We start from the raw sequence: 22,474 nt of genomic DNA on the forward strand, positions 1-22,474 counted from the left end.
CTCAGACTCTAAGAGTTGGCTCCCATTCCATACACCCACAGGTCTCAGGACGGTTAAAACATAAAATCACACAATGAAAACACAAAACACACAGCCCACAACCTGTAACCCCCACCTCCCCACCACATTTAAAAAGGGCATTAGATGTCAATCAGCCAAAGGCCTGTTTAAAGTGGTGTGTTTTTCTCTAGCGCTGAGAGTTGTATAATGAAGGGTTTTCCACTCTTCGTATGAATCCTTTGATGGGAACTGAGATTGGAGCTCTGACTGAAGCTCTTTCCACATTCCACACACTGATAGGGTTTCTCCCCTGTATGAATTCTTTGATGGAGACTGAGATTGGAGCTCTTCTTGAAGCTCTTTCCACATTCCAAGCATTGATAGGGTTTCTCCCCTGTATGATTTATTTGATGGTAAGTGAGATTGGACTTTTGATTGAAGCTCTTTCCACATTCCACACACTGATAGGGTTTCTCCCCAGTATGAATTCTTTGATGGGAACTGAGATTGCCGCTCTTCCTAAAGCTCTTTCCACATTCCAAGCATTGATAGGGTTTCTCCCCTGTATGAATTCTTTGATGGGAACTGAGATTGCCGCTCTTCCTGAAGCTCTTTCCACATTCCAAGCATTGATAGGGTTTCTCCCCTGTATGATTTATTTGATGGTAAGTGAGATTGGACTTTTGATTGAAGCTCTTTCCACATTCCACACACTGATAGGGTTTCTCCCCAGTATGAATTCTTTGATGGGAACTGAGATTGCCGCTCTTCCTAAAGCTCTTTCCACATTCCAAGCATTGATAGGGTTTCTCCCCTGTATGAATTCTTTGATGGGAACTGAGATTGCCGCTCTTCCTGAAGCTCTTTCCACATTCCAAGCATTGATAGGGTTTCTCCCCTGTATGAATTCTTTGATGGGAACTGATATCGGAGCTGCTACTGAAGCTCTTTCCACATTCCACGCACTGATAGGGTTTCTCCCCTGTATGAATTCTCTGATGCGAATTGAGATTGCGGCTGTGACGGAAGCTCTTTCCACATTCCACACACTGATAGGGTTTCTCCCCTGTATGAATTCTGTGATGGGAATTGAGATGGTGGCTGCGACCAAAGCTCTTTCCACATTCCACACATTGATATGGTTTCTCTCGTGTATGAATTCTCTGATGTGAAGTGAGATTGGCTCTCTGACTGAAACACCTTCCACATTCCACACACTGATAGGGTTTCTCCCCTGTATGAATTCTTTGATGGAGACTGAGATTGGAGCTCTTCTTGAAGCTCTTTCCACATTCCAAGCATTGATAGGGTTTCTCCCCTGTATGATTTATTTGATGGTAAGTGAGATTGGACTTTTGATTGAAGCTCTTTCCACATTCCACACACTGATAGGGTTTCTCCCCAGTATGAATTCTTTGATGGGAACTGAGATTGCCGCTCTTCCTAAAGCTCTTTCCACATTCCAAGCATTGATAGGGTTTCTCCCCTGTATGAATTCTTTGATGGGAACTGAGATTGCCGCTCTTCCTGAAGCTCTTTCCACATTCCAAGCATTGATAGGGTTTCTCCCCTGTATGATTTATTTGATGTTTGGTGAGATCGAAGCTGGTACTGAAGCTCTTTCCACATTCCACACACTGATATGGTTTCTTCCCAATGGGATTTCTTTGATGGGAAGTGGAATAGGAACTTTTTCCACTTTCAAGATATATATTCAGCTTCTCCATTGTGGGGATTTTGTCATGGTCACCCTTGTTCTTAATTTCCAGTCCATCAATATCTGCAATGAAGAGAAATGGATTAGCGTCTCAGGGAGAAATTAAGGAAGAATACTTGTTAACTCTGGTAACAGAGGAATAACAGAAGTGGGTTAGATGGATGGTTTTCTGAAGGGTTGGGTGCATTAATTAACGGGGATCAACCAACATCCTTAGGGGAACCTGTGATTCAATAAGCCTGGCTTTTCTCTCGAATGGATTTTCTTTGGCTCCATCATGGCATCCCTCCATTTCCAATGTCAGTCTTCTCTTTGGACAACCAAAGACCGATAGGAGGAGAAACTAAAACTGAAAACCTGACAGAAGCTACTTCAACTTCCCTAACAACTCTGAAGTTTACAGTCAAAAGGGTCTGGGGAGTTCAGACCAGCTGATCCTTGTTTAATAAGCTGCAACTGCAGGAAGAACATTCACAGAAAAAAAACAGTAATTTACTGTTAAAGGATTTTTTGGGTTGTGATATCTGGTGTTGTAGGGGGCGCTGTTGAGTTCTGTGAACATATATGAGGTTAGTCACATATGGAGTTTTGAATTTAAAAACAGATATTATGATCCCACTGGGAGCCTTACCGAGAGAGGCCACGATCCCACGATTCTCCTCCATGACGTCCTTATGCAGAGCTCTCTGGTCAGGATCCAGCAACTCCCACTCCTCGTCTGTGAAATGAACAGTGACATCTTCAAAGCACACTGGACCCTAAAGGAAAAAGGGAAATGTCCTCCTCTGAGACAACACTGTTGTTCACCACCACTCCTTGAGCTAGGACATTCTTCCACCCCTTGACCTCTGTCCCCCACAAGGCAGCTTCCCCTGACCTGATCTGGTTCCACAGCCGCTGCTTCACTTCTGTCCCCATTCAGAGATGGATGAAGAGGTCTAGCCAGTATCTCTGTGTCACCTGCAAGAGGAAAAAGGTAAGGGGGAGGCCCAGAGTGCCTGCTTGTCTCACAGGTAAATCAGTGCATCTAAACTACAGAGGGGCCTTTGAGAAAGTCTCGCCTGCTGAGTGCATTTGGGTGTTTGGGTGCATTTCAGATGTTAGTTGTGAAAAAATATATCTCCCCTCCTCTGGGCTCTTGGTCCCACTATCTCCCCCAACAAAAGATGAAAAGAACCCACAGATGAGTTGGAAAACAAACAGAATGAGACCTAACGGAGAAAAACCTCCTCCCTCCTTACCCAGCTTCCTCTCTCTGGTGTCCAACGGAGGCCTCTCTGCCTCAGAAGAAATCTGGCCCATTTCTGCAAAGAGATCCTTTCCCTGAAAAAGAAAAAGGATTCAAAAGAGAGAATGGGGAGAAGGATTAAAAAATGAATGTCAGGGCCAACAGCTTCAAGGGTGATAGATCTCATTCCAAGGATGCCTTCCCAGGAAAAAAATATGAGCCATCAGTAGAGCATGATGGGATGTTTTCTGTCCTGTTTGGAGCCCCTTGGGAGTACCCAGAGGAAAGTCTCTCTCACCTGCTTTCTCTCCTCTGCCTGACTCAGGAGGAAACCTTCGGCCAGGGCTACCGCCTGGGAACTGGTCTCCGCTCCACAGTCCCTCACCCAGCTCTCCATCTCCGGTGGAAGGACAGCCAGGAACTGCTCCAAGATCACCAGGTCCAGCATCTCAGCTTTCGTGTGCCTTTCTGGCTTCAGCCACTGGTGGCAAAGGTGGTAGAGTCGGCTGCAAACCTCTCGGGGTCCTTTGGCCTCCTGGCAGCAGAACTGCCTCAACTGCTGGCTCTGCCCCTCTGAACGGAGGGTGCCCTCCTCACCCAGGATCTTCTGCACAGAGTTTTCCCAGAATCCCCCACTGCTCCCAGTTTTATTGACATGGCCTCTTCTTGTGCCAGGGCCAGCTGAGTCTTGCTCATCCATCTGTGCTCTCAGGAAGCCTCTGAGAGATCGGAAGGAAGCCTTCGGTCTTCTGCCAAGTTCTGTCTGTCTTAAGGAGAGGCGCTAGCAAATCCTACAAAGCAAATACATTGTTCTGTTACAAAAGTTGCCTAATATCAGAAGAAAAAGGGTCCCTGAGCAAGCATGGATGAGTCTTGGAGGGAACCAGGGCTGGACTGCACCACAGCCCAAACCATGAGCTATTTTATTTATTTAAATTTCTATAACACTTTATATTTTAAAGAAAAATCTCAAAGCGGTTTACAGCATATTAAATCTGTGGGGATAATTAGGGAGGCAGAGAGGGATATATGATTTAATGATATCCTTCCTAACTTGCGCTAGCAAGTTCCATATTCAAGCAGAGTTCCATACATCCCCCTTTTTTAGATTACGCAGCGATCAGCTTGTTGCTGACTCATCTGAGTCTTGCTATTAAAGATTCCTTCCTGGTAAAATCCCTTCCAATCCCTTTTAAATGAATAAGCACAATAATCTGATTCATGTTAATATAAAAGTAGTTTACTCACAGATTCATTCACCTTCACAGATATCCCTGAAGGCAGGCTTAGGTTACATAACAACTAGAACTATTCCATAAAGAAGTTAGTCCCAAATGACTGCCACTAAGGAATCACTTCCCCAAACACACAGCAACAAACAAAATGGAGAAGACACACTGATCAGAACATGGAGGCCGTGTGCTCCTCCATGCTAGTACAACAGACTGCACCCTCTTCGAGTCTGTCCCAGCTCAGGAGGAAACAGGAAGTCTTCTCCTGAGTGGTAGAAAACATCCCCTAATGTGTCCACTGTAGGAATGTTCTACTTGACTGCAGTTTCACATCCCACAAAATCAATAAAATAGAAATAAAACAAGATAAAGAAAGTCAAATATATAGTCTATAGTCAAAGCAACATAACAGAAAACAAATATTCTCCTAAAGATATCAAAATAAAACATTACAAAGGAGGTCAACTACAGAATACATATTTAACACAGCAGGGCTGGTTGAGTCTGGGCCTCACCCCTAGGCCAGGTGGAAAGGGCCTTTTTAAAAAGGAGAAGAAAGAGGAGGAGGAGGAGGAGGAAGAGGAAGAAGAAAGAGGAGGAGGAGGAGGAGGAGGAAGAAAGAGGAGGAAGAAGAAAGAGGAGGAGGAGGAGGAGGAAGAGGAGGAGGAGGAGGAGGAGGAGGAGGAGGAACAAGAAGATGAAGAAGAAGCAGCCTCTAGCTCTCCTAGAAGAAAGATTGCAATGCAGAACGTGGAGGCAACGGAAGGGATTTCTGCGAGATGAATCAGCCTGGTTTCTTCTGCCTTCCAGTCACTGCATGAAGTCAGAACTGATTGACAAGGGAGTCATTTGTATCTTGTGAATGATGGGTGCTTGGCTCTAGTGGGGGTCCTCACCCGGGGGTCCTCAGGAGTTGCTCCCCCCACCCCCACTCCCCTGCTTCTGTCTCCTGGGATGCCCTGCTCTGGGTGCGAGGGGATTGCTGCAGTGGCCTCTGTGGGGAGCTGCCCTGGGAGACACTGGGAAACTGGTCCCCAATGCAGCAGCCAGACTAGGGGCTGGAATCCCTCTCTTTATTCCTGGCCTCTCTCTCCCACCTTTTTTTTGGGGGGGTGGGGGGGCTAGTCCACCTCCTCGTCCAGCTTTGGAAAACCATTTGCACATGTTTCCTCTGTTGTGCAAAGCGGCTGAGCGATGTCACACAGAGTTAAAGTCCCAGGGACTCCTTTGTTTAAAGAAGGGAGATTTCGTGGGAGTCAGGGATCCTCTGATCTGCAGGAAGGAGAGCGTGGCAGACCTGGCCCCTCCCTGGCAGGCCCCTCTCCTCCCTGACTTGGGGTCCCCCCCCCCCTGCAGGAGCAGATCAGGCCCCCCAAGCACCCTCCCCTGCTGCAGCCCTGGGACCCCCACCAGATCCCAGAGAGAGAGGAGACTCACCAGATCCCGGGAGAGACACCGAAGCAGGAAAGGACTGGGGAGGGAGGGAGGGAGGGAGGGGCCTTGGCTCTGGAGGACCTGCCCCCCCTTGTTTCCTGGCCTCTCTAGGAAGGCAGCTCGGTTCCCTTTAACCCTTGCCAAGCCGAGTCCACCCAGCTCAGCCCTCTCTCGCTTGGCAGAACCTCAGATTCCTATTATTTCTTATGGATTTCGGAGGGCAGCTTCCCCCCTGGCTCCGCCAATGCCCAGATATCCTTTTGTGGGTGAGGCTCTTGGCTGGACTCTGAGCATCTCCCTCCCTTGGCCGGAAAGTGGAGGAGCAGCTTGCAGGGAAAAGGACCAATTCCGCAGCTCCAGCTCCAGAGGCATAGCAAGCTCAGGTGGTACCCGGTGTCACACACCCCCCCACAGAATTATTTTCATCAGTAAAAGAAGATACACACAACTATTTAAAATATTTAGAAATAATTACAAATGAACCGTTTGCTAAGAATCAGATGAAAATACATGTCCACATTTTAAATATCTGGATGGGCTTGCCTAAACATTTATTTATTTTTGCAGGCACCAAAAAGAAAAGCGGGAAAAAGTAATGCAGGCAGGGAGCTCCAAAATCTACCTGTGTCGCCACACTAAAATACAGGTCTTTTATGTGGAACCGGTAACTGTGCCAGTTTTCTCAAAACAGTGGAATCGGGAATACATGGGCGAAGGCAATCTCTCAAGTAAACTGATCAGAAGCTGTTAAGAGCTTTGTAGTCCACCATAAGATGCGTGGGACCAGGACAATGGCCAGCCTAGCCTGAGAAAGTGGCTGTAGGGATTTTTTTAAAAAAACCCAACTTTTTTCCTTAAGTACCTTTCATCATCCTGTAGCAGGAACCCCCCCCCCATCATTTTCTTTGTACAGACTTCGCACACACTCACACTCACACACTACATACGCTACACTTCTGTTATAAATTCATAGAAAATCAACCATACATCAGATTTGCACTGTTCCACTTTTATTTTACTCCATGAAGGAAGGACTACAAAATGGGGAAGGTTTGATAGAGGCCACCATAATCCCTTGAGCATAGCAGCACATCCACAGGAGCCCTGCCCAGTTGCTATGCCAACCCTGATGGTCCTAGACAAAAGACCATCAACTACACTACAGACTGCATACAGGAGTGGATTCAACACGGACTATAACAAAAGAACAGTGATTGGATTTCCCCTCAGGGGGCAGGAAATTGCCGACTACCTTTGTCTTCAGAAAATGACTCATGGGAGGGGGGAAAGAGGGGAACCAGCCAGGTGACAGGACACTCAGGTTACCACCACAACTCCTCCCTCAACCCCTCCTTTCTGTAATGTATCCATGATGTTTCTGGGGGTGGGCTTGACCTAGAGGAGGGGAATTTCAAAAGTTTTTTAAGGTCTTGCACACCATTGTTCTGGGTCTTTCCTCTCTCCTGCCAGTGAGGGGAACACCCTGCTGCAACAGTACAATAAAGGCCAAGCCTACAGGCTGCTGATTTGCTCCAATTTACTCTGGTTGGTGTCTTTACTTTTTGTCCAAGGGAGCCCTCGGATTTTTCCGGCAACAATCCTCAAGCACCAGCACCAACCAATAGTCATTTTAACCACCAATCAGAAAGAAGCCGTTCCAAAGCAGTGTTGTGGTGCAGAGACAGACAGACAAGTCTTTGGGAGCAGACAGATTTTTATGTGTCAGACAAAAGCACCATGCATTGCCCTAAAAGCCCAGGGAACATTAGATGCTTCTAATTTTTCCGATGAAGTGTTTTATTCAGTCTCACCTGCAATCATGTGTGCTGAACACACAGAAACACATACCGATAATGTGAAATTACTGGGAGTTACAATCTCCAAATAAAATTCAACACATGCAAGCAGATTGATGGAATAGTACACATGATTTCCCCATCTCCTTTTTAAAAAACATTATTTTTCTTTATCTTCATGGTACAGAAGATAAATATTCAGAAAGCAATAGTTACAACAGTAAACAAAAAGTAACTTGTCCTGATGGAGTTTCAGACTTTCAGCATGTCATGTGTTAAAGTTTCATTTCATTATTCTAAAACAGGCATCCCCAAACTCGACCCTCCAGGTGTTTTGGGACTACAATTCCCAGCATCCCAGACCACGGGTCCTGTTAGCTAGGGATGATGGGAGCTGTAGTCCCAAAACATCTGGAGGGCCGAGTATGGGGATGCCTGTTCTAAAAGACCATGATAAATTTTCCCATGAGTGTTGGGTGGATTCCTGCAACAGTCTTAAGAATTTATATATTTAATAAACATTTGCCACGTGTTATAAAAGGAATGGGGGACGCGGGTGGTGCTGTGGGTTAAAGCCTCAGTGCCTAGGGCTTGCCGATCAAAAGGTCCGTGGTTCGAATCCCGGTGGCGGGGTGCCATAAAAGGAATATGGATTGTGTTCCCCCACCTTCTTGATTTCCCCGGGCAAACAAAATTTAAGATTCTTAAATTGTGGTGCCCAGAATTGAACACAGTATTCTATGTGGGGCCTGACCAAGGCAGAATAAAGTGGTGCTATTCCTGCCCTTGATCTGATTCTGCCTTCTGCCACATTGGCCTCCGCTCCCCGTTTGGTGTCCTCCGCAAATGTGATGAGCATCTCCTCAGTTCCTTCATCCAAGTCATTTATAAAGACGTTGAACAACAACGGGCCCAGGACAGAACCCTGCAGCACCCCTCTTGTCACTTTTCCCCAGGATGAGGAGGAACCATGAAGGAGTCCTCTTTGGGTTTGGTCAGTCAAATCCACCTAACAGTTACCTCGTTCAGCCAACATTTTACCAGGTTCCTCACATAAATATCACGGGCGACTATTTCCACAGCAGTCCGCTGATCAACAAACTTTCTAACTCCATCCAAAAAGAAAAAAGAAAAAGAGAGATTTCTCTGGCTTGACGTGTTTTTGAGAAAGCCGTGTTTTCAACTTGTATGTTTATGTTCTGAAACACCGTGAAATCAGATAAAGGGCACATAATTATTTTAAATGATGATAATAATAAGGATATTGACAAGCCGAAACATATGCAAATGAAGGCGATCAAGATGGTCTTGCTTTATTTATGCATTGATTTAATTTCTATAGCGCCCTATACCTGGGGTGCCAACTTGAATAAAATATAGAAGGGGCTCAGTAAGCCCCTCCTTGCATAATCAATCACATGATGTGGTGCATGCATGCTATTTGAATGGCAATGCCTATCAACTGGGGGGTGCCCCCCCCTCAAATATTTTATGAAGGGGCAAAGACCCCTCATCCTCTAAAAGTTGGCTCCTATTCCCTGCTGTTGCATTCTGAAGGCAAAGGACGGACTGGACCCTGATTAATACAATAGACACGAGGCCTGACCAGCAAGACCCTGGGAGAAAGTGCGCATTCCACTCCCTGGCCCAGGTCGTTTTTATTAACAAAAGAACTTTAACACAGCGTTTGTAAGAACCAATCAGATTTCCTCTGAGCATTTCAAAAAATCCTCACGTGGGGACAAAGTCAGGTCAGAGGAAGCCTCTTAACTACAAAGAACTATTTACTATTTGAGCATGCATACATGTTTAGGCTAATGACCCAAACCCAGTCAAAGTGATGCTTTCACCATTGACACAGTAGCTTGCTTCATTTTTCATAATTCCTCATAGCAATCCCACATGACCAGACACCCACAATTCTCAGAATGTTTTCAACATAAAATTACAATATGAAAAGACAAAACCTGTAACCCCCACCTCCCCTGGCAAACAAAAGTTAAGATTCTTAAATTGTGGTGCCCAGAATTGAACACAGTATTTATTCTAGCTGGGGTCTGACCAAGGCAGAAGAAAGTGGTGCTATTCCTGCCCTTGATCTGATTCTGCCTTCTGCCACATTGGCCTCCGCTCCCCGTTTGGTGTCCTCCGCAAATGTGATGCGCATCCCCTCAGTTCCTTCATCCAACTCATTTATAAAGACGTTGAACAACAACGGGCCCTGGACAGAACCCTGCAACACCCCCTTGTCACTTTTCCCCAGGATGAGGAGGAACCATGAAGGAGTCCTCTTTGGGTTCGGTCAGTCAAATCCACCTAACAGTTACCTCATTCAGCCTCATTTTACCAGCTTCTTCATATAAATATCACGGGGGACTTTGTCAACAGCTTTACTAAAATGAAGATGCAGTATGTTCACAGCAGTCCCCTGATCAACAAAGTTTGTAACTGCATCCAAAAAAAGAAATGAAAAAGAGACATTTATCGGGCTTAACTTGTTTTTGAGAAAGCCCTGCTTTCAACCTGTCTGTTTATGTTGTGAAACACCGTGAAATCCTCAGATGATGGGCACATAATTTTTTTAAATAATGATAATAAGAAGGATATTGTCAGGTTGGAACATGTGCAGATGAAGGCGACCAAGATGGTGTTATTATATTTATTTCATTTCTATAGCGCCCTATAGCAGGGGTGCCAACTTGAATAAAATATAGGAGGGGTTTAGTAAGCCCTGCCTCGGTTAAACAGTCACAGGATGTGGTGCAAGGATGCCATTTGAATGGCTGTTCCTATGAACTGGGGGGTGGTCCCCTCACATATCTTATTGGGGGGCAAAGACCCCTCAGACTCTAAGAGTTGGCTCCCATTCCCTACACCCACAGGTCACAGGAGGGTTACAACATAAAATCACACAATGAAAACACAAAACACACAGCCCAAAACCTTTAACCCCCACCTCCCCACCACATTTTAAAAGGGCATTAGATGTCAATCAGCCAAAGGCCTGTTTAAAGTGGTGTGTTTTTCTCTAGCGCTGAGAGTTGTATAATGAAGGGTTTTCCACTCTTCGTATGAATCCTTTGATGGGAACTGAGATTGGAGCTCTGACTGAAACTCTTTCCACATTCCACACACTGATAGGGTTTCTCCCCTGTATGAATTCTTTGATGGAGACTGAGATTGGAGCTCTTCTTGAAGCTCTTTCCACATTCCAAGCATTGATAGGGTTTCTCCCCTGTATGAATTCTTTGATGGTAAGTGAGACTGGACTTTTGATTGAAGCTCTTTCCACATTCCACACACTGATAGGGTTTCTCCCCAGTATGAATTCTTTGATGGGAACTGAGATTGGAGCTGCTACTGAAGCTCTTTCCACATTCGAAGCATTGATAGGGTTTCTCCCCTGTATGAATTCTTTGATGGGAACTGATATCGGAGCTGCTACCGAATCTCTTTCCACATTCCAAGCATTGATAGGGTTTCTCCCCTGTATGGATTCTTTGATGGGAACTGAGATTGCCGCTCTTCCTGAAGCTCTTTCCACATTCCAAGCATTGATAGGGTTTCTCCCCTGTATGGATTCTTTGATGGGAACTGAGATTGCCGCTCTTCCTAAAGCTCTTTCCACATTCCAAGCATTGATAGGGTTTCTCCCCTGTATGAATTCTTTGATGGGAACTGAGATTGCCGCTCTTCCTGAAGCTCTTTCCACATTCCAAGCATTGATAGGGTTTCTCCCCTGTATGAATTCTGTGATGGGAACTGATATCGGAGCTGCTACTGAAGCTTTTTCCACATTCCACGCACTGATAGGGTTTCTCCCCTGTATGAATTCTGTGATGGGAATTGAGACGGTGGCTGCGACTGAAGCTCTTTCCACATTCCACACACTGATATGGTTTCTCTCGTGTATGAATTCTCTGATGTGAAGTGAGATTGCCTCTCTGACTGAAACACCTTCCACATTCCACACACTGATAGGGTTTCTCCCCTGTATGAATCCTTTGATGGGATGTGAGATGGGAGCTCATGCTGAAGCTTTTTCCACATTCCACACACTGATAGGGTTTCTCCCCTGTATGAATTCTTTGATGTTTAGTGAGATCGAAGCTGGTACTGAAGCTCTTTCCACATTCCACACACTGATATGGTTTCTTCCCAATGGGATTTCCTTGATGGGAAGTGGAATAGGAACTTTTTCTACTTTCAAGATATTTATTCAGCTTCTCCATTGTGGGGATTTTGTCATGGTCACCCTTGTTCTTGATTTCCAGTCCATCACTATCTGCAATGAAGAGTAATGGATTAGCGTCTCAGGGAGAAATTAAGGAAGAATACTTGTTAACTCTGGTAATAGAGGAATAATACAAGTGGGTTAGATGGATGGTTTTCTGAAGGGTTGGGTGTATTAATTAACGGGGATCAACCGACATCCTTAGGGGAACCTGTGATTTGACAAGCCTGGCTCTTCTCTCAAATGGATTTTCTTTGGCTCCATCATGGCATCCCTCCATTTCCAATGTCAGTCTTCTCTTTGGACAACCAAAGACCGATACGAGGAGAAACTAAAACTGAAAACCTGACAGAAGCTACTTCAACTACCCTAACAACTCTGAAGTTTACAGTCAAAGGGGTCTGGGGAGTTCAGACCAGCTGATCCTTGTTTAATAAGCTGCAACTGCAGGAAGAACATTCACAGAAAAACACAGTACAGTGGTGCCCCGCAAGATGAATGCCTCGCAAGATGGAAAATCCGCAAGACGAAAGGGTTTTCCGTTTTCAGAGGTGCTTCGCAGGACGAATTTCTCTATGGGCTTGCTTCGCAAGACGAAAATGTCTTGCGATTTTTGAGGGGGTTTTTCACTCCCCAACCCCTTTTTCTAAAGTGCTAAACTGCTAATAGCCTTTTAGCAGCTAATCCACTAATCCCTTAAGCCTTTAAGAGCCGTTAATAGCCCTTAAACTGCTAATAGCGCTAATAGCGCTAATCCGCTAATGGGCTTGCTTCGCAAGACGAAAAAACCGCAAGACGAAAAGACTCGCGGAACGGATTCTTTTCGTCTTGAGAGGCACCACTGTAATTTACTGTTAAAGGATTTTTGGGGTTGTGATATCTGGTGTTGTAGGGGGCGCTGTTGAGTTCTGTGAAAATATATGAGGTTAGTCACATAATGGAGTTTTGAATTTAGAAACAGATATTATGATCCCACTGGGAGCCTTACCGAGAGAGGTCACGATCCCACTATTCTCCTCCATGACGTCCTTATGCAGAGATCTCTGGTCAGGATCCAGCAACTCCCACTCCTCATCCGTGAAACAAACAGCTATGTCTTCAAAGCACACTGGACCCTAAAGGGAAAGGGGAAATGTCCTCCTCTGAGACAACACTGTTGTTCACCACCACTCCTTGAGCTAGGACATTGTTCCACCGCTTGACCTCTGTCCCCACAAGGCAGCTTCCCCTGACCTGATCTGGTTCCACAGCCGCTGCTTCACTTCTGTCCCCATTCAGAGATGATTGAAGAGGTCTAGCCAGTATCACTGTGCCACCTGCAAGAGGAAAAAGGTAAGGGGGAGGCCCAGAGTGTCTGCTTGTCTCACAGGTAAATCAGTGCATCTAAACTACAGAGGGGCCTTTGAGAAAGTCTCGCCTGCTGAGTGCATTTGGATGTTTGGGTACATTTCAGATGTTAGTTGTGAAAAAATATATCTCCCCTCCTCTGGGCTCTTGGTCCCACTATCTCCCCCAACAAAAGATGAAAAGAACCCTCAGATGAGTTGGAAAACGAACAGAATGAGACCAAATGGAGAAAAACCTCCTCCCTCCTTACCCAGCTTCCTCTCTCTGGTGTCCAACGGAGGCCTCTCTGCCTCAGAAGAAATCTGGCCCATTTCTGCAAAGAGATCCTTTCCCTGAAAAAGAAAAAGGATTCAAAACAGAGATTGGGGAGAAGGATTAAAAAATGAATGTCAGGGCCAACAGCTTCAAGGGTGATAGATCTCATTCCAAGGATGCCTTCCCAGGAAAAAAATATGAGCCATCAGTAGAGCATGATGGGATGTTTTCTGTCCTGTTTGGAGCCCCTTGGGAGTATCCAGAGGAAAGTCTCTCTTACCTGCTTTCTCTCCTCTGCCTGACTCAGGAGGAAACCTTCGGCCAGGGCTACCGCCTGGGAACTGGTCTCTGCTCCACAGTCCCTCACCCAGCTCTCCATCTCCGGTGGAAGGACAGCCAGGAACTGCTCCAAGATCACCAGGTCCAGCATCTCAGCTTTCGTGTGCCTTTCTGGCTTCAGCCACTGGTGGCAAAGGTGGTAGAGTCGGCTGCAAACCTCTCTGGGTCCTTTGGCCTCCTGGCAGCAGAACTGCCTCAACTGCTGGCTCTGCACCTCTGAGCAGAGGGTGTCCTCCTCACCCAGGATCTTCTGCACAGAGTTTTCCCAGAATCCCCCAGTGCTCCCAGCTTGAATGGCATGGCCTCTTCCTTTTCCAGGGCCAGCTGAGTCTCGCTCATCCATCTGTGCTCTCAGGAAGCCTCTAAGAGATCGGAAGGAACCCTTTGGTCTTCTGCCAAGTTCTGTCCGTCTAAATGAGAAGCTTTAGCAAATCCTACAAAGCAAATACATTGTTCCGTTACAAAAGCTGTCTAATATCAGGAGAAGAAAAAGGTTCCCTGAGCAAGCATGGATCAGTCTTGGAGGGAACCAGGGCTGACTACACCCCAGCCCAAACCATGAGCTATTTTATTTATTTAAATTTCTATAACACTTTATATTTTAAAGAAAATTCTCAAAGCGGTTTACAGCATATTAAATCTGTGGGGATAATTGGGGAGTTAGAAGAAGATATATTATTGAATGATATCCTTCCTAACATGCACTAGCAAGTTCCATATTCTAGCAGAGTTCCATACATCCCCCTTTTTTAGATTATGCAGCGATCAGCTTGTTGCTGACTCATCTGAGTCTTACTATTAAAGATTCCTTCCTGGTAAAATCCCTTCCAATCCCTCTTAAATGAATGAGCACAATAATCTGATTCATGTTAATATAAAAGTAGTTTACTCACAGATTCATTCACGTTCACAGATATCCCTGAAGGCAGGCTTAGGTTACATAACAACTAGAACTATTCCATAAAGAAGTTAGTCCCAAATGACTGCCACTCAGGAGTCACTTCCCCAAACACACAGCAACATACAAAATGGAGAAGACACACTGATCAGAACATGGAGGCCGTGTGCTCCTCCATGCTAGTACAACAGACTGCACCCTCTTCAAGTCTGTCCCAGCTCAGGCGGAAACAGGAAGTCTTCTCCTGAGTGGTAGAAAACATCCCCTAATGTGTCCACTGTAGGAATGTTCTACTTGACTGCAGTTTCACATCCCACAAAATCAATAAAAGAGAAATAAAACAAGATAAAGAAAGTCAAATATATAGTCTATAGTCAAAGCAACATAACAGAAAACAAATATTCTCTTACAGATATCAAAATAAAACATTACAAAGGAGGTCAACTACAGAATACATATTTAACACAGCAGGGCTGGGTGAGTCTGGGCCTCACAACTAGGCCAGGCGGAAAGGGCCTTTTTAGAAAGGAGAAGAAAGAGGAGGAAGAAGAGGAGGAGGAGGAGGAGGAAGAAGAAAGAGGAGGAGGAGGAGGAGGAGGAGGAAGAAGAAGCCTCTAGCTCTCCTAGAAGGAAGATTGCAATGCAAAATATGGAGGCAATGGAAGGGATTTATGGGAGATGAATCAGCCTGGTCTCTCTTGTCTTCCAGTCAATGCATGAAGTCAGACCTGACTGACAAGGGAGTCATTTGTATCTTGCCAATAATGGATGCTTGGCTCTAGTGGGGGTCCTCACCTGGGGGTCCTCGGGAGGTGCTCCCCCCCCCACACTCCCCTGCTTCTGTCTCCTTTTCTTGCACTTGGATTCTCTGCCGCTCTCAAGACAGACTCCTGGGGATGGAACCCTTTTTATTTGCTCCGAGGGCCAGGTATGTATCTGGAAAACCCCCTGAGGGCCAGGTGGGCGGGGCCAAAGACATCTCCCTCGAAATTATGCGGTTAATTTCCGGCTGCTTTGCCAGCAACAATCCCTTTGGGCCAGAGAGGATGTGGTCCTGGGATGCCCTGCTCTGGGTGCGAGGGGATTGCTGCAGTGGCCTCCGTGGGGAGCTGCCCTGGGAGACACTGGGAAACTGGTCTCCAATGCAGCAGCCAGACTCTGGCCTGGGATCCCTCTCTTTATCCCTGGCCTTTCTCTCCGGGGGGGGGGGGGGAGGGCTAGTCCACCTCCTCGTCCAGCTTTGGAAAACCATTTGCACATGTTTCCTCTGTTGTGCAATGAGGCTGAGCGATGTCACACAGAGTTAAAGTCCCAGGGACTCCTTTGTTTAAAGAAGGGAGATTTCGTGGGAGTCAGGGATCCTCTGATCTGCAGGAAGGAGAGCGTGGCAGACCTGGCCCCCCCTGGCAGGACCCTCTCCTCCCTGACTTGGGGTCCCCCCCTGCAGGAGCAGATCAGGCCCCCCAGGCCTCCTCCCCTGCTGCAGCCCTGGGACCCCCCCCCCCGTCTCCCCACTGCACCCTCTGGGGAGAGAGAGAGGAGACTCACCAGATCCCAGGAGGGGGCTGCGATTCGGCCCTTGCAGGAGAGACACCGAAGCAACACCCCCCTTCCTTGCAGGAAAGGACTGGGGAGGGAGGGAGGGAGGGAGGGGCCTTGGCTCTGGAGGACCTGCCCCCCCTGCTTCCTGGCCTCTCTAGGAAGGCAGCTCACTTCCCTTTAACCCTTGCAGGGCCGAGTCCCCCCAGCTCAGCCCTCTCTCGCTTGGCAGAACCTCAGATTCCTATTATTCCTTATGCATTTAGGGGGGCAGCTGCCCCCCTGGCTCCGCCAATGCCCAGATATCCCCTTGTGGTTGGACTCTGAGCATCTCCCTCCCTTGGCCGGAAAGTGGAGGAGCAGCTTGCAGGGAAAAGGACCAATTCCGCAGCTCCAGCTCCAGAGGCATAGCAAGCTCAGGTGGTACCCGGTGTCACCCCCCCCCCCACAGAATTATTTTCATCAGTAAAAGAAGATACACACAACTATTTAAAATATTTAGAAATAATTACAAATGAACCGTTTGCTAAGAATCAGATTAAAATACATGTCCACATTTTAAATATCTGGATGGGCTTGCCTGAACAAACATTTATTTATTTTTGCAGGCACCAAAAAGAAAAGCGGGAAAAAGTAGTGTCGCCACAGTAAAATTTTGATTTCTCACAAGTGCAGGTGTTTTATGTGGAACCGGTAACTGTGCCAGTTTTCTCTAAGCAGTGGAATCGGGAATACATGGCGAAGGCAATCTTTCAAGTAAACTGATCAGAAGCTGTTAAGAGCTTTGTAGTCCAGCATAAGATGCGTGGGACCAGGACAATGGCCAGCCTAGCCTGAGAAACATAGCTGTAGGGATTTTTTTTTTAAACCCAACTTTGTTCGTTAAGTACCTTTCATCATCCTCAAGCACCAGCACCAACCAATAGTCATTTTAACCACCAATCAGAAAGAAACCGTTCCAAAGCAGTGTTGTGGTGCAGAGACAGACAGACAAGTCTTTGGGAGCAGACAGATTTTTATGTGTCAGACAAAAGCACCATGCATTGCCCTAAAAGCCCGGGGAACATTAGATGCTTCTAATTTTTCCGATGAAGTGTTTTATTCAGTCTCACCTGCAATCATGTGTGCTGAACACACAGAAACACATACAGATAATGTGAAATTACTGGGAGTTACAGTCTCCAAATAAAATTCAACACTGCAAGCAGATTGATGGAATAGTACACATGACTTCCCCATCTCCTTTTTAAAAAACATTATTTTTCTTTATCTTCACGGTACAGAAGATAAATATTCAGAAAGCAATAGTTACAACAGTAAACAAAAAGTAACTTGTCCTGATGGAATTTCAGACTTTCAGCATGTCATGTGTTAAAGTTTCATTTCATTATTCTAAAACAGGCATCCCCAAACTTGACCCTCCAGATGTTTTGGGACTACAATTCCCAGCATCCAAGACCACGGGTCCTGTTAGCTAGGGATGATGGGAGCTGTAGTCCCAAAACATCTGGAGGGCCGAGTTTGGGGATGCCTGTTCTAAAAGACCACGATACATTTTCCCATGAGTGCTGGGTGGATTCCTGCAACAGTCTTAAGAATTTATATATTTAATAAACATTTGCCACGTGTTATAAAAGGAATATGGATTGTGTTCCCCCACCTTCTTGATTTCCCCGGGCAAACAAAATTTAAGATTCTTGAATTGTGGTGCCCAGAATTGAACACAATATTCTAGGTGGGGCCTGACCAAGGCAGAAGAAAGTGGTTCTATTCCTGCCCTTGATCTGATTCTGCCTTCTGCCACATTGGCCTCCGCTCCCCGTTTGGTGTCCTCCACAAATGTGATGAGCATCTCCTCAGTTCCTTCATCCAAGTCATTTATAAAGACGTTGAACAACAACGGGCCCAGGACAGAACCCTGCAGCACCCCTCTTGTCACTTTTCCCCAGGAAGAGGAGGAACCATGAAGGAGTCCTCTTTGGGTTTGGTCAGTCAAATCCACCTAACAGTTACCTCATTCAACCAACATTTCACCAGGTTCCTCACATAAATATCACGGGCGACTATTTCCACAGCAGTCCGCTGATCAACAAACTTTCTAACTCCATCCAAAAAGAAAAAAGAAAAAGAGAGATTTCTCTGGCTTGACGTGTTTTTGAGAAAGCCGTGTTTTCAACTTGTATGTTTATGTTCTGAAACACCGTGAAATCAGATACAGGGCACATAATTATTTTAAATGATGATAATAATGATATTGACAAGCCGAAACATATGCAAATGAAGGCGATCAAGATGGTCTTGCTTTATTTATGCATTGATTTAATTTCTATAGCACCCTATACCTGGGGTGCCAACTTGAATAAAATATAGAAGGGGTTTAGCAAGCCCCTCCTTGCATAATCATTCACATGATGTGGTGCATGCATGCCATTTGAATGGCAATGCCTATCAACTGGGGGGTGCCCCCCCCTCAAATATTTTATGAAGGGGCAAAGACCCCTCATCCTCTAAAAGTTGGCTCCTATTCCCTGCTGTTGCATTCTGAAGGCAAAGGACGGACTGGACCCTGATTAATACAATAGACACGAGGCCTGACCAGCAAGACCCTGGGAGAAAGTGCGCATTCCACTCCCTGGCCCAGGTCGTTTTTATTAACAAAAGAACTTTAACACAGCGTTTGTAAGAACCAATCAGATTTCCTCTGAGCATTTCAAAAAATCCTCACGTGGGGACAAAGTCAGGTCAGAGGAAGCCTCTTAACTACAAAGAACTATTTACTATTTGAGCATGCATACATGTTTAGGCTAAATAAACAGGAACCAAGGAGGAATTAACAAACCCGGTGGTAATAAACCCAGCAGTAAAAGGAAAGACAGGCATTTGACCACCTCCATGTGAACTCTGTTCCTGGCCCTAAGATCTACCTAAAGATTAACAAAAGCTACATCAAAGCTACCTCCCTATTTTTATGTACCCAGGAGGCCTGGTAAGCAACTGGTCTGTGTTAGAATGCTTTACACGTGACTGACAGACATAGAGAAAATGGGGCAGAGATGAAGAGGCTTGTGGGATCGATCAGAAATCAAGTCAATGTCCCAAACCCAGTCAAGAAGAAGAAGAAGAAGAGTTTGGATTTGATATCCCGCCTTTCACTCCCTTTCAGGAGTCTCAAAGCGGCTAACATTCTCCTTTCCCTTCCTCCCCCACAACAAACACTCTGTGAGGTGAGTGGGGCTGAGAGACTGTGACTGGCCCAAGGTCACCCAGCAGCTGCATGTGGAGGAGTGGAGACGCGAACCCGGTTACCCAGATTACATGACTACCGCTCTTAACCACTACACCACACTGGCTCCACACTGCTTTCACCATTGACACAGTAGCTTGCTTCATTTTTCATAATTCCTCATAGCAATCCCACATGACCAGACACCCACAGTTCTCAGAATGTTTTCAACATAAAATCACAATATGAAAACACAAAACCTGTAACCCCCACCTCCCCTGACAAACAAAAGTTAAGATTCTTAAATTGTGGTGCCCAGAATTGAACACAGTATTTATTCTAGCTGGGGTCTGACCAAGGCAGAAGAAATTGGTTCTATTCCTGCCCTTGATCTGATTCTGCCTTCTGCCACATTGGCCTCCGCTCCCCGTTTGGTGTCCTCCGCAAATGTGATGAGCATCTCCTCAGTTCCTTCATCCAAGTCATTTATAAAGACGCTGAACAACAACGGGCCCAGGACAGAACCCTGCAGCACCCCTCTTGTCACTTTTCCCCAGGATGAGGAGGAACCATGAAGGAGTCCTCTTTGGGTTCGGTCAGTCAAATACACCTAACAGTTACCTCATTCAGCCTCATTTTACCAGCTTCTTCACATAAATATCACGGGGGACTTTGTCAACAGCTTTACTAAAATCAAGATGCAGTATGTTCACAGCAGTCCCCTGATCAACAAACTTTGTAACTGCATCCAAAAAAAGAAATGAAAAAGAGACATTTATCGGGCTTAACTTGTTTTTGAGAAAGCCCTGCTTTCAACCTGTCTGTTTATGTTGTGAAACACCGTGAAATCCTCAGATGATGGGCACATAATTTTTTTAAATGATGATAATAAGAAGGATATTGTCAGGTTGGAACATGTGCAGATGAAGGCGACCAAGATGGTGTTATTATATTTATTTCATTTCTATAGCGCCCTATAGCAGGGGTGCCAACTTGAATAAAATATAGGAGGGGTTTAGTAAGCCCCGCCTCGGTTAAACAGTCACAGGATGCGGTGCAAGCATGCCATTTGAATGGCTATTCCTATGAACTGGGGGGTGGCCCCCTCACATATCTTATTGGGGGGATAAAGACCCCTCAGACTCTAAGAGTTGGCTCCCATTCCATACACCCACAGGTCTCAGGACGGTTAAAACATAAAATCACACAATGAAAACACAAAACACACAGCCCACAACCTGTAACCCCCACCTCCCCACCACATTTTAAAAGGGCATTAGATGTCAATCAACCAAAGGCCTGTTTAAAGTGGTGTGTTTTTCTCTAGCGCTGAGAGTTGTATAATGAAGGGTTTTCCACTCTTCGTATGAATCCTTTGATGGGAACTGAGATTGGAGCTCTGACTGAAACTCTTTCCACATTCCACACACTGATAGGGTTTCTCCCCTGTATGAATTCTTTGATGGAGACTGAGATTGGAGCTCTTCTTGAAGCTCTTTCCACATTCCAAGCATTGATAGGGTTTCTCCCCTGTATGATTTATTTGATGGTAAGTGAGATTGGACTTTTGATTGAAGCTCTTTCCACATTCCACACACTGATAGGGTTTCTCCCCTGTATGAATTCTTTGATGGGAAGTGAGATTGGACTTTTGATTGAAGCTCTTTCCACATTCCACACACTGATAGGGTTTCTCCCCAGTATGAAGTCTTTGATGGGAACTGAGATTGGAGCTCTTCCTGAAGCTCTTTCCACATTCCAAGCATTGATAGGGTTTCTCCCCTGTATGAATTCTTTGATGGGAAGTGAGACTGTGGCTGCGACTGAAGCTCTTTCCACATTCCACGCACTGATAGGGTTTCTCCCCTGTATGAATTATTTGATGGGAAGTGAGACTGTGGCTGCGACTGAAGCTCTTTCCACATTCCACACATTGATAGGGTTTCTCCCCTGTATGAATTCTCTGATGCAAATTGAGACTGCGGCTGTGACGGAAGCTCTTTCCACATTCCACACACTGATAGGGTTTCTCCCCTGTATGAATTCTGTGATGGGAATTGAGATGGTGGCTGCGACTGAAGCTCTTTCCACATTCCACACACTGATATGGTTTCTCTCGTGTATGAATTCTCTGATGTGAAGTGAGATTGGCTCTCTGACTGAAACACCTTCCACATTCCACATACTGATAGGGTTTCTCCCCTGTATGAATTCTTTGATGGGATGTGAGATGGGAGCTCATGCTGAAGCTTTTTCCACATTCCACACACTGATAGGGTTTCTCCCCTGTATGAATTCTTTGATGTTTAGTGAGATCGAAGCTGGTACTGAAGCTCTTTCCACATTCCACACACTGATATGGTTTCTTCCCAATGGGATTTCCTTGATGGGAAGTGGAATAGGAACTTTTTCCACTTTCAAGATATTTATTCAGCTTCTCCATTGTGGGGATTTTGTCATGGTCACCCTTGTTCTTGATTTCCAGTCCATCACTATCTGCAATGAAGAGTAATGGATTAGCGTCTCAGGGAGAAATTAATGAAGAATACTTGTTAACACTGGTAATAGAGGAATAACAGAAGTGGGTTAGATGGATGGTTTTCTGAAGGGTTGGGTGCATTAATTAAGGGGGATCAACCGACATCCTTAGCGGAACCTGTGATTCAATAAGCCTGGCTTTTCTCTTGAATGGATTTTCTTTGGCTCCATCATGGCATCCCTCCATTTCCAATGTCAGTCTTCTCTTTGGACAACCAAAGACCGACAGGAGGAGAAACTAAAACTGAAAACCTGACAGAAGCTACTTCAACTTCCCTAACAACTCTGAAGTTTACAGTCAAAAGGGTCTGGGGAGTTCAGACCAGCTGATCCTTGTTTAATAAGCTGCAACTGCAGGAAGAACATTCACAGAAAAACACAGTACAGTGGTGCCCCGCAAGACGAATGCCTCGCAAGACGGAAAACCCACAAGACGAAAGGGTTTTCCGTTTTCAGAGGTGCTTCACAGGACGAATTTCTCTATGGGATTGCTTCGCAAGACGAAAATGTCTTGCGATTTTTGAGGGGGTTTTTCGCTCCCCAACCCCTTTTTCTAAAGTGCTAAGCTGCTAATAGCCTTTTAGCAGCTAATCCGCTAATCCCTTAAGCCTTTAATAGCCGTTAATAGCCCTTAAACTGCTAATAGCGCTAATAGCGCTAATCCGCTAATGGGCTTGCTTCGCAAGACGAAAAA

The 22,474-nt window shown here is 45.7% G+C and overlaps 2 protein-coding genes across 4 annotated transcripts in view; both read right to left on the reverse strand.

The window, feature by feature from the left end:
• Positions 1 to 2,635: 2,635 nt before the first annotated feature.
• Positions 2,636 to 16,106, reverse strand: LOC310676831 (uncharacterized protein; the record flags this gene model as incomplete). Its single annotated transcript, XM_083439008.1, has 7 exons — positions 16,029 to 16,106; positions 13,524 to 14,016; positions 12,875 to 13,320; positions 12,630 to 12,756; positions 11,261 to 11,692; positions 9,755 to 9,855; positions 2,636 to 2,677 (listed from the first exon to the last, which is right to left on the reverse strand). Exons 4-7 carry the CDS (start codon positions 12,661 to 12,663, stop codon positions 2,636 to 2,638), a joined length of 609 nt encoding a protein of 202 aa, XP_083295134.1. The 5' UTR covers positions 12,664 to 12,756; positions 12,875 to 13,320; positions 13,524 to 14,016; positions 16,029 to 16,106.
• Positions 16,107 to 19,386: 3,280 nt separating this feature from the next.
• The window catches only part of LOC310675579 (uncharacterized protein), a 177,929-nt gene continuing 174,841 nt past the window's right edge, over positions 19,387 to 22,474 (reverse strand). For all 3 annotated transcript variants that reach the window (XM_083436468.1, XM_083436469.1, XM_083436470.1), the window contains one exon: positions 19,387 to 21,738. In XM_083436468.1, the coding sequence (XP_083292594.1) occupies positions 20,546 to 21,738 (1,193 nt within the window). In that variant the 3' untranslated portion in view covers positions 19,387 to 20,545. The remainder of the gene's footprint in view (positions 21,739 to 22,474) is intronic.

The sequence above is a fragment of the Podarcis tiliguerta genome, assembly GCF_965153285.1.
Source record: "Podarcis tiliguerta genome assembly, chromosome: 4".
In the NCBI taxonomy this organism is placed as follows: domain Eukaryota; kingdom Metazoa; phylum Chordata; class Lepidosauria; order Squamata; family Lacertidae; genus Podarcis; species Podarcis tiliguerta.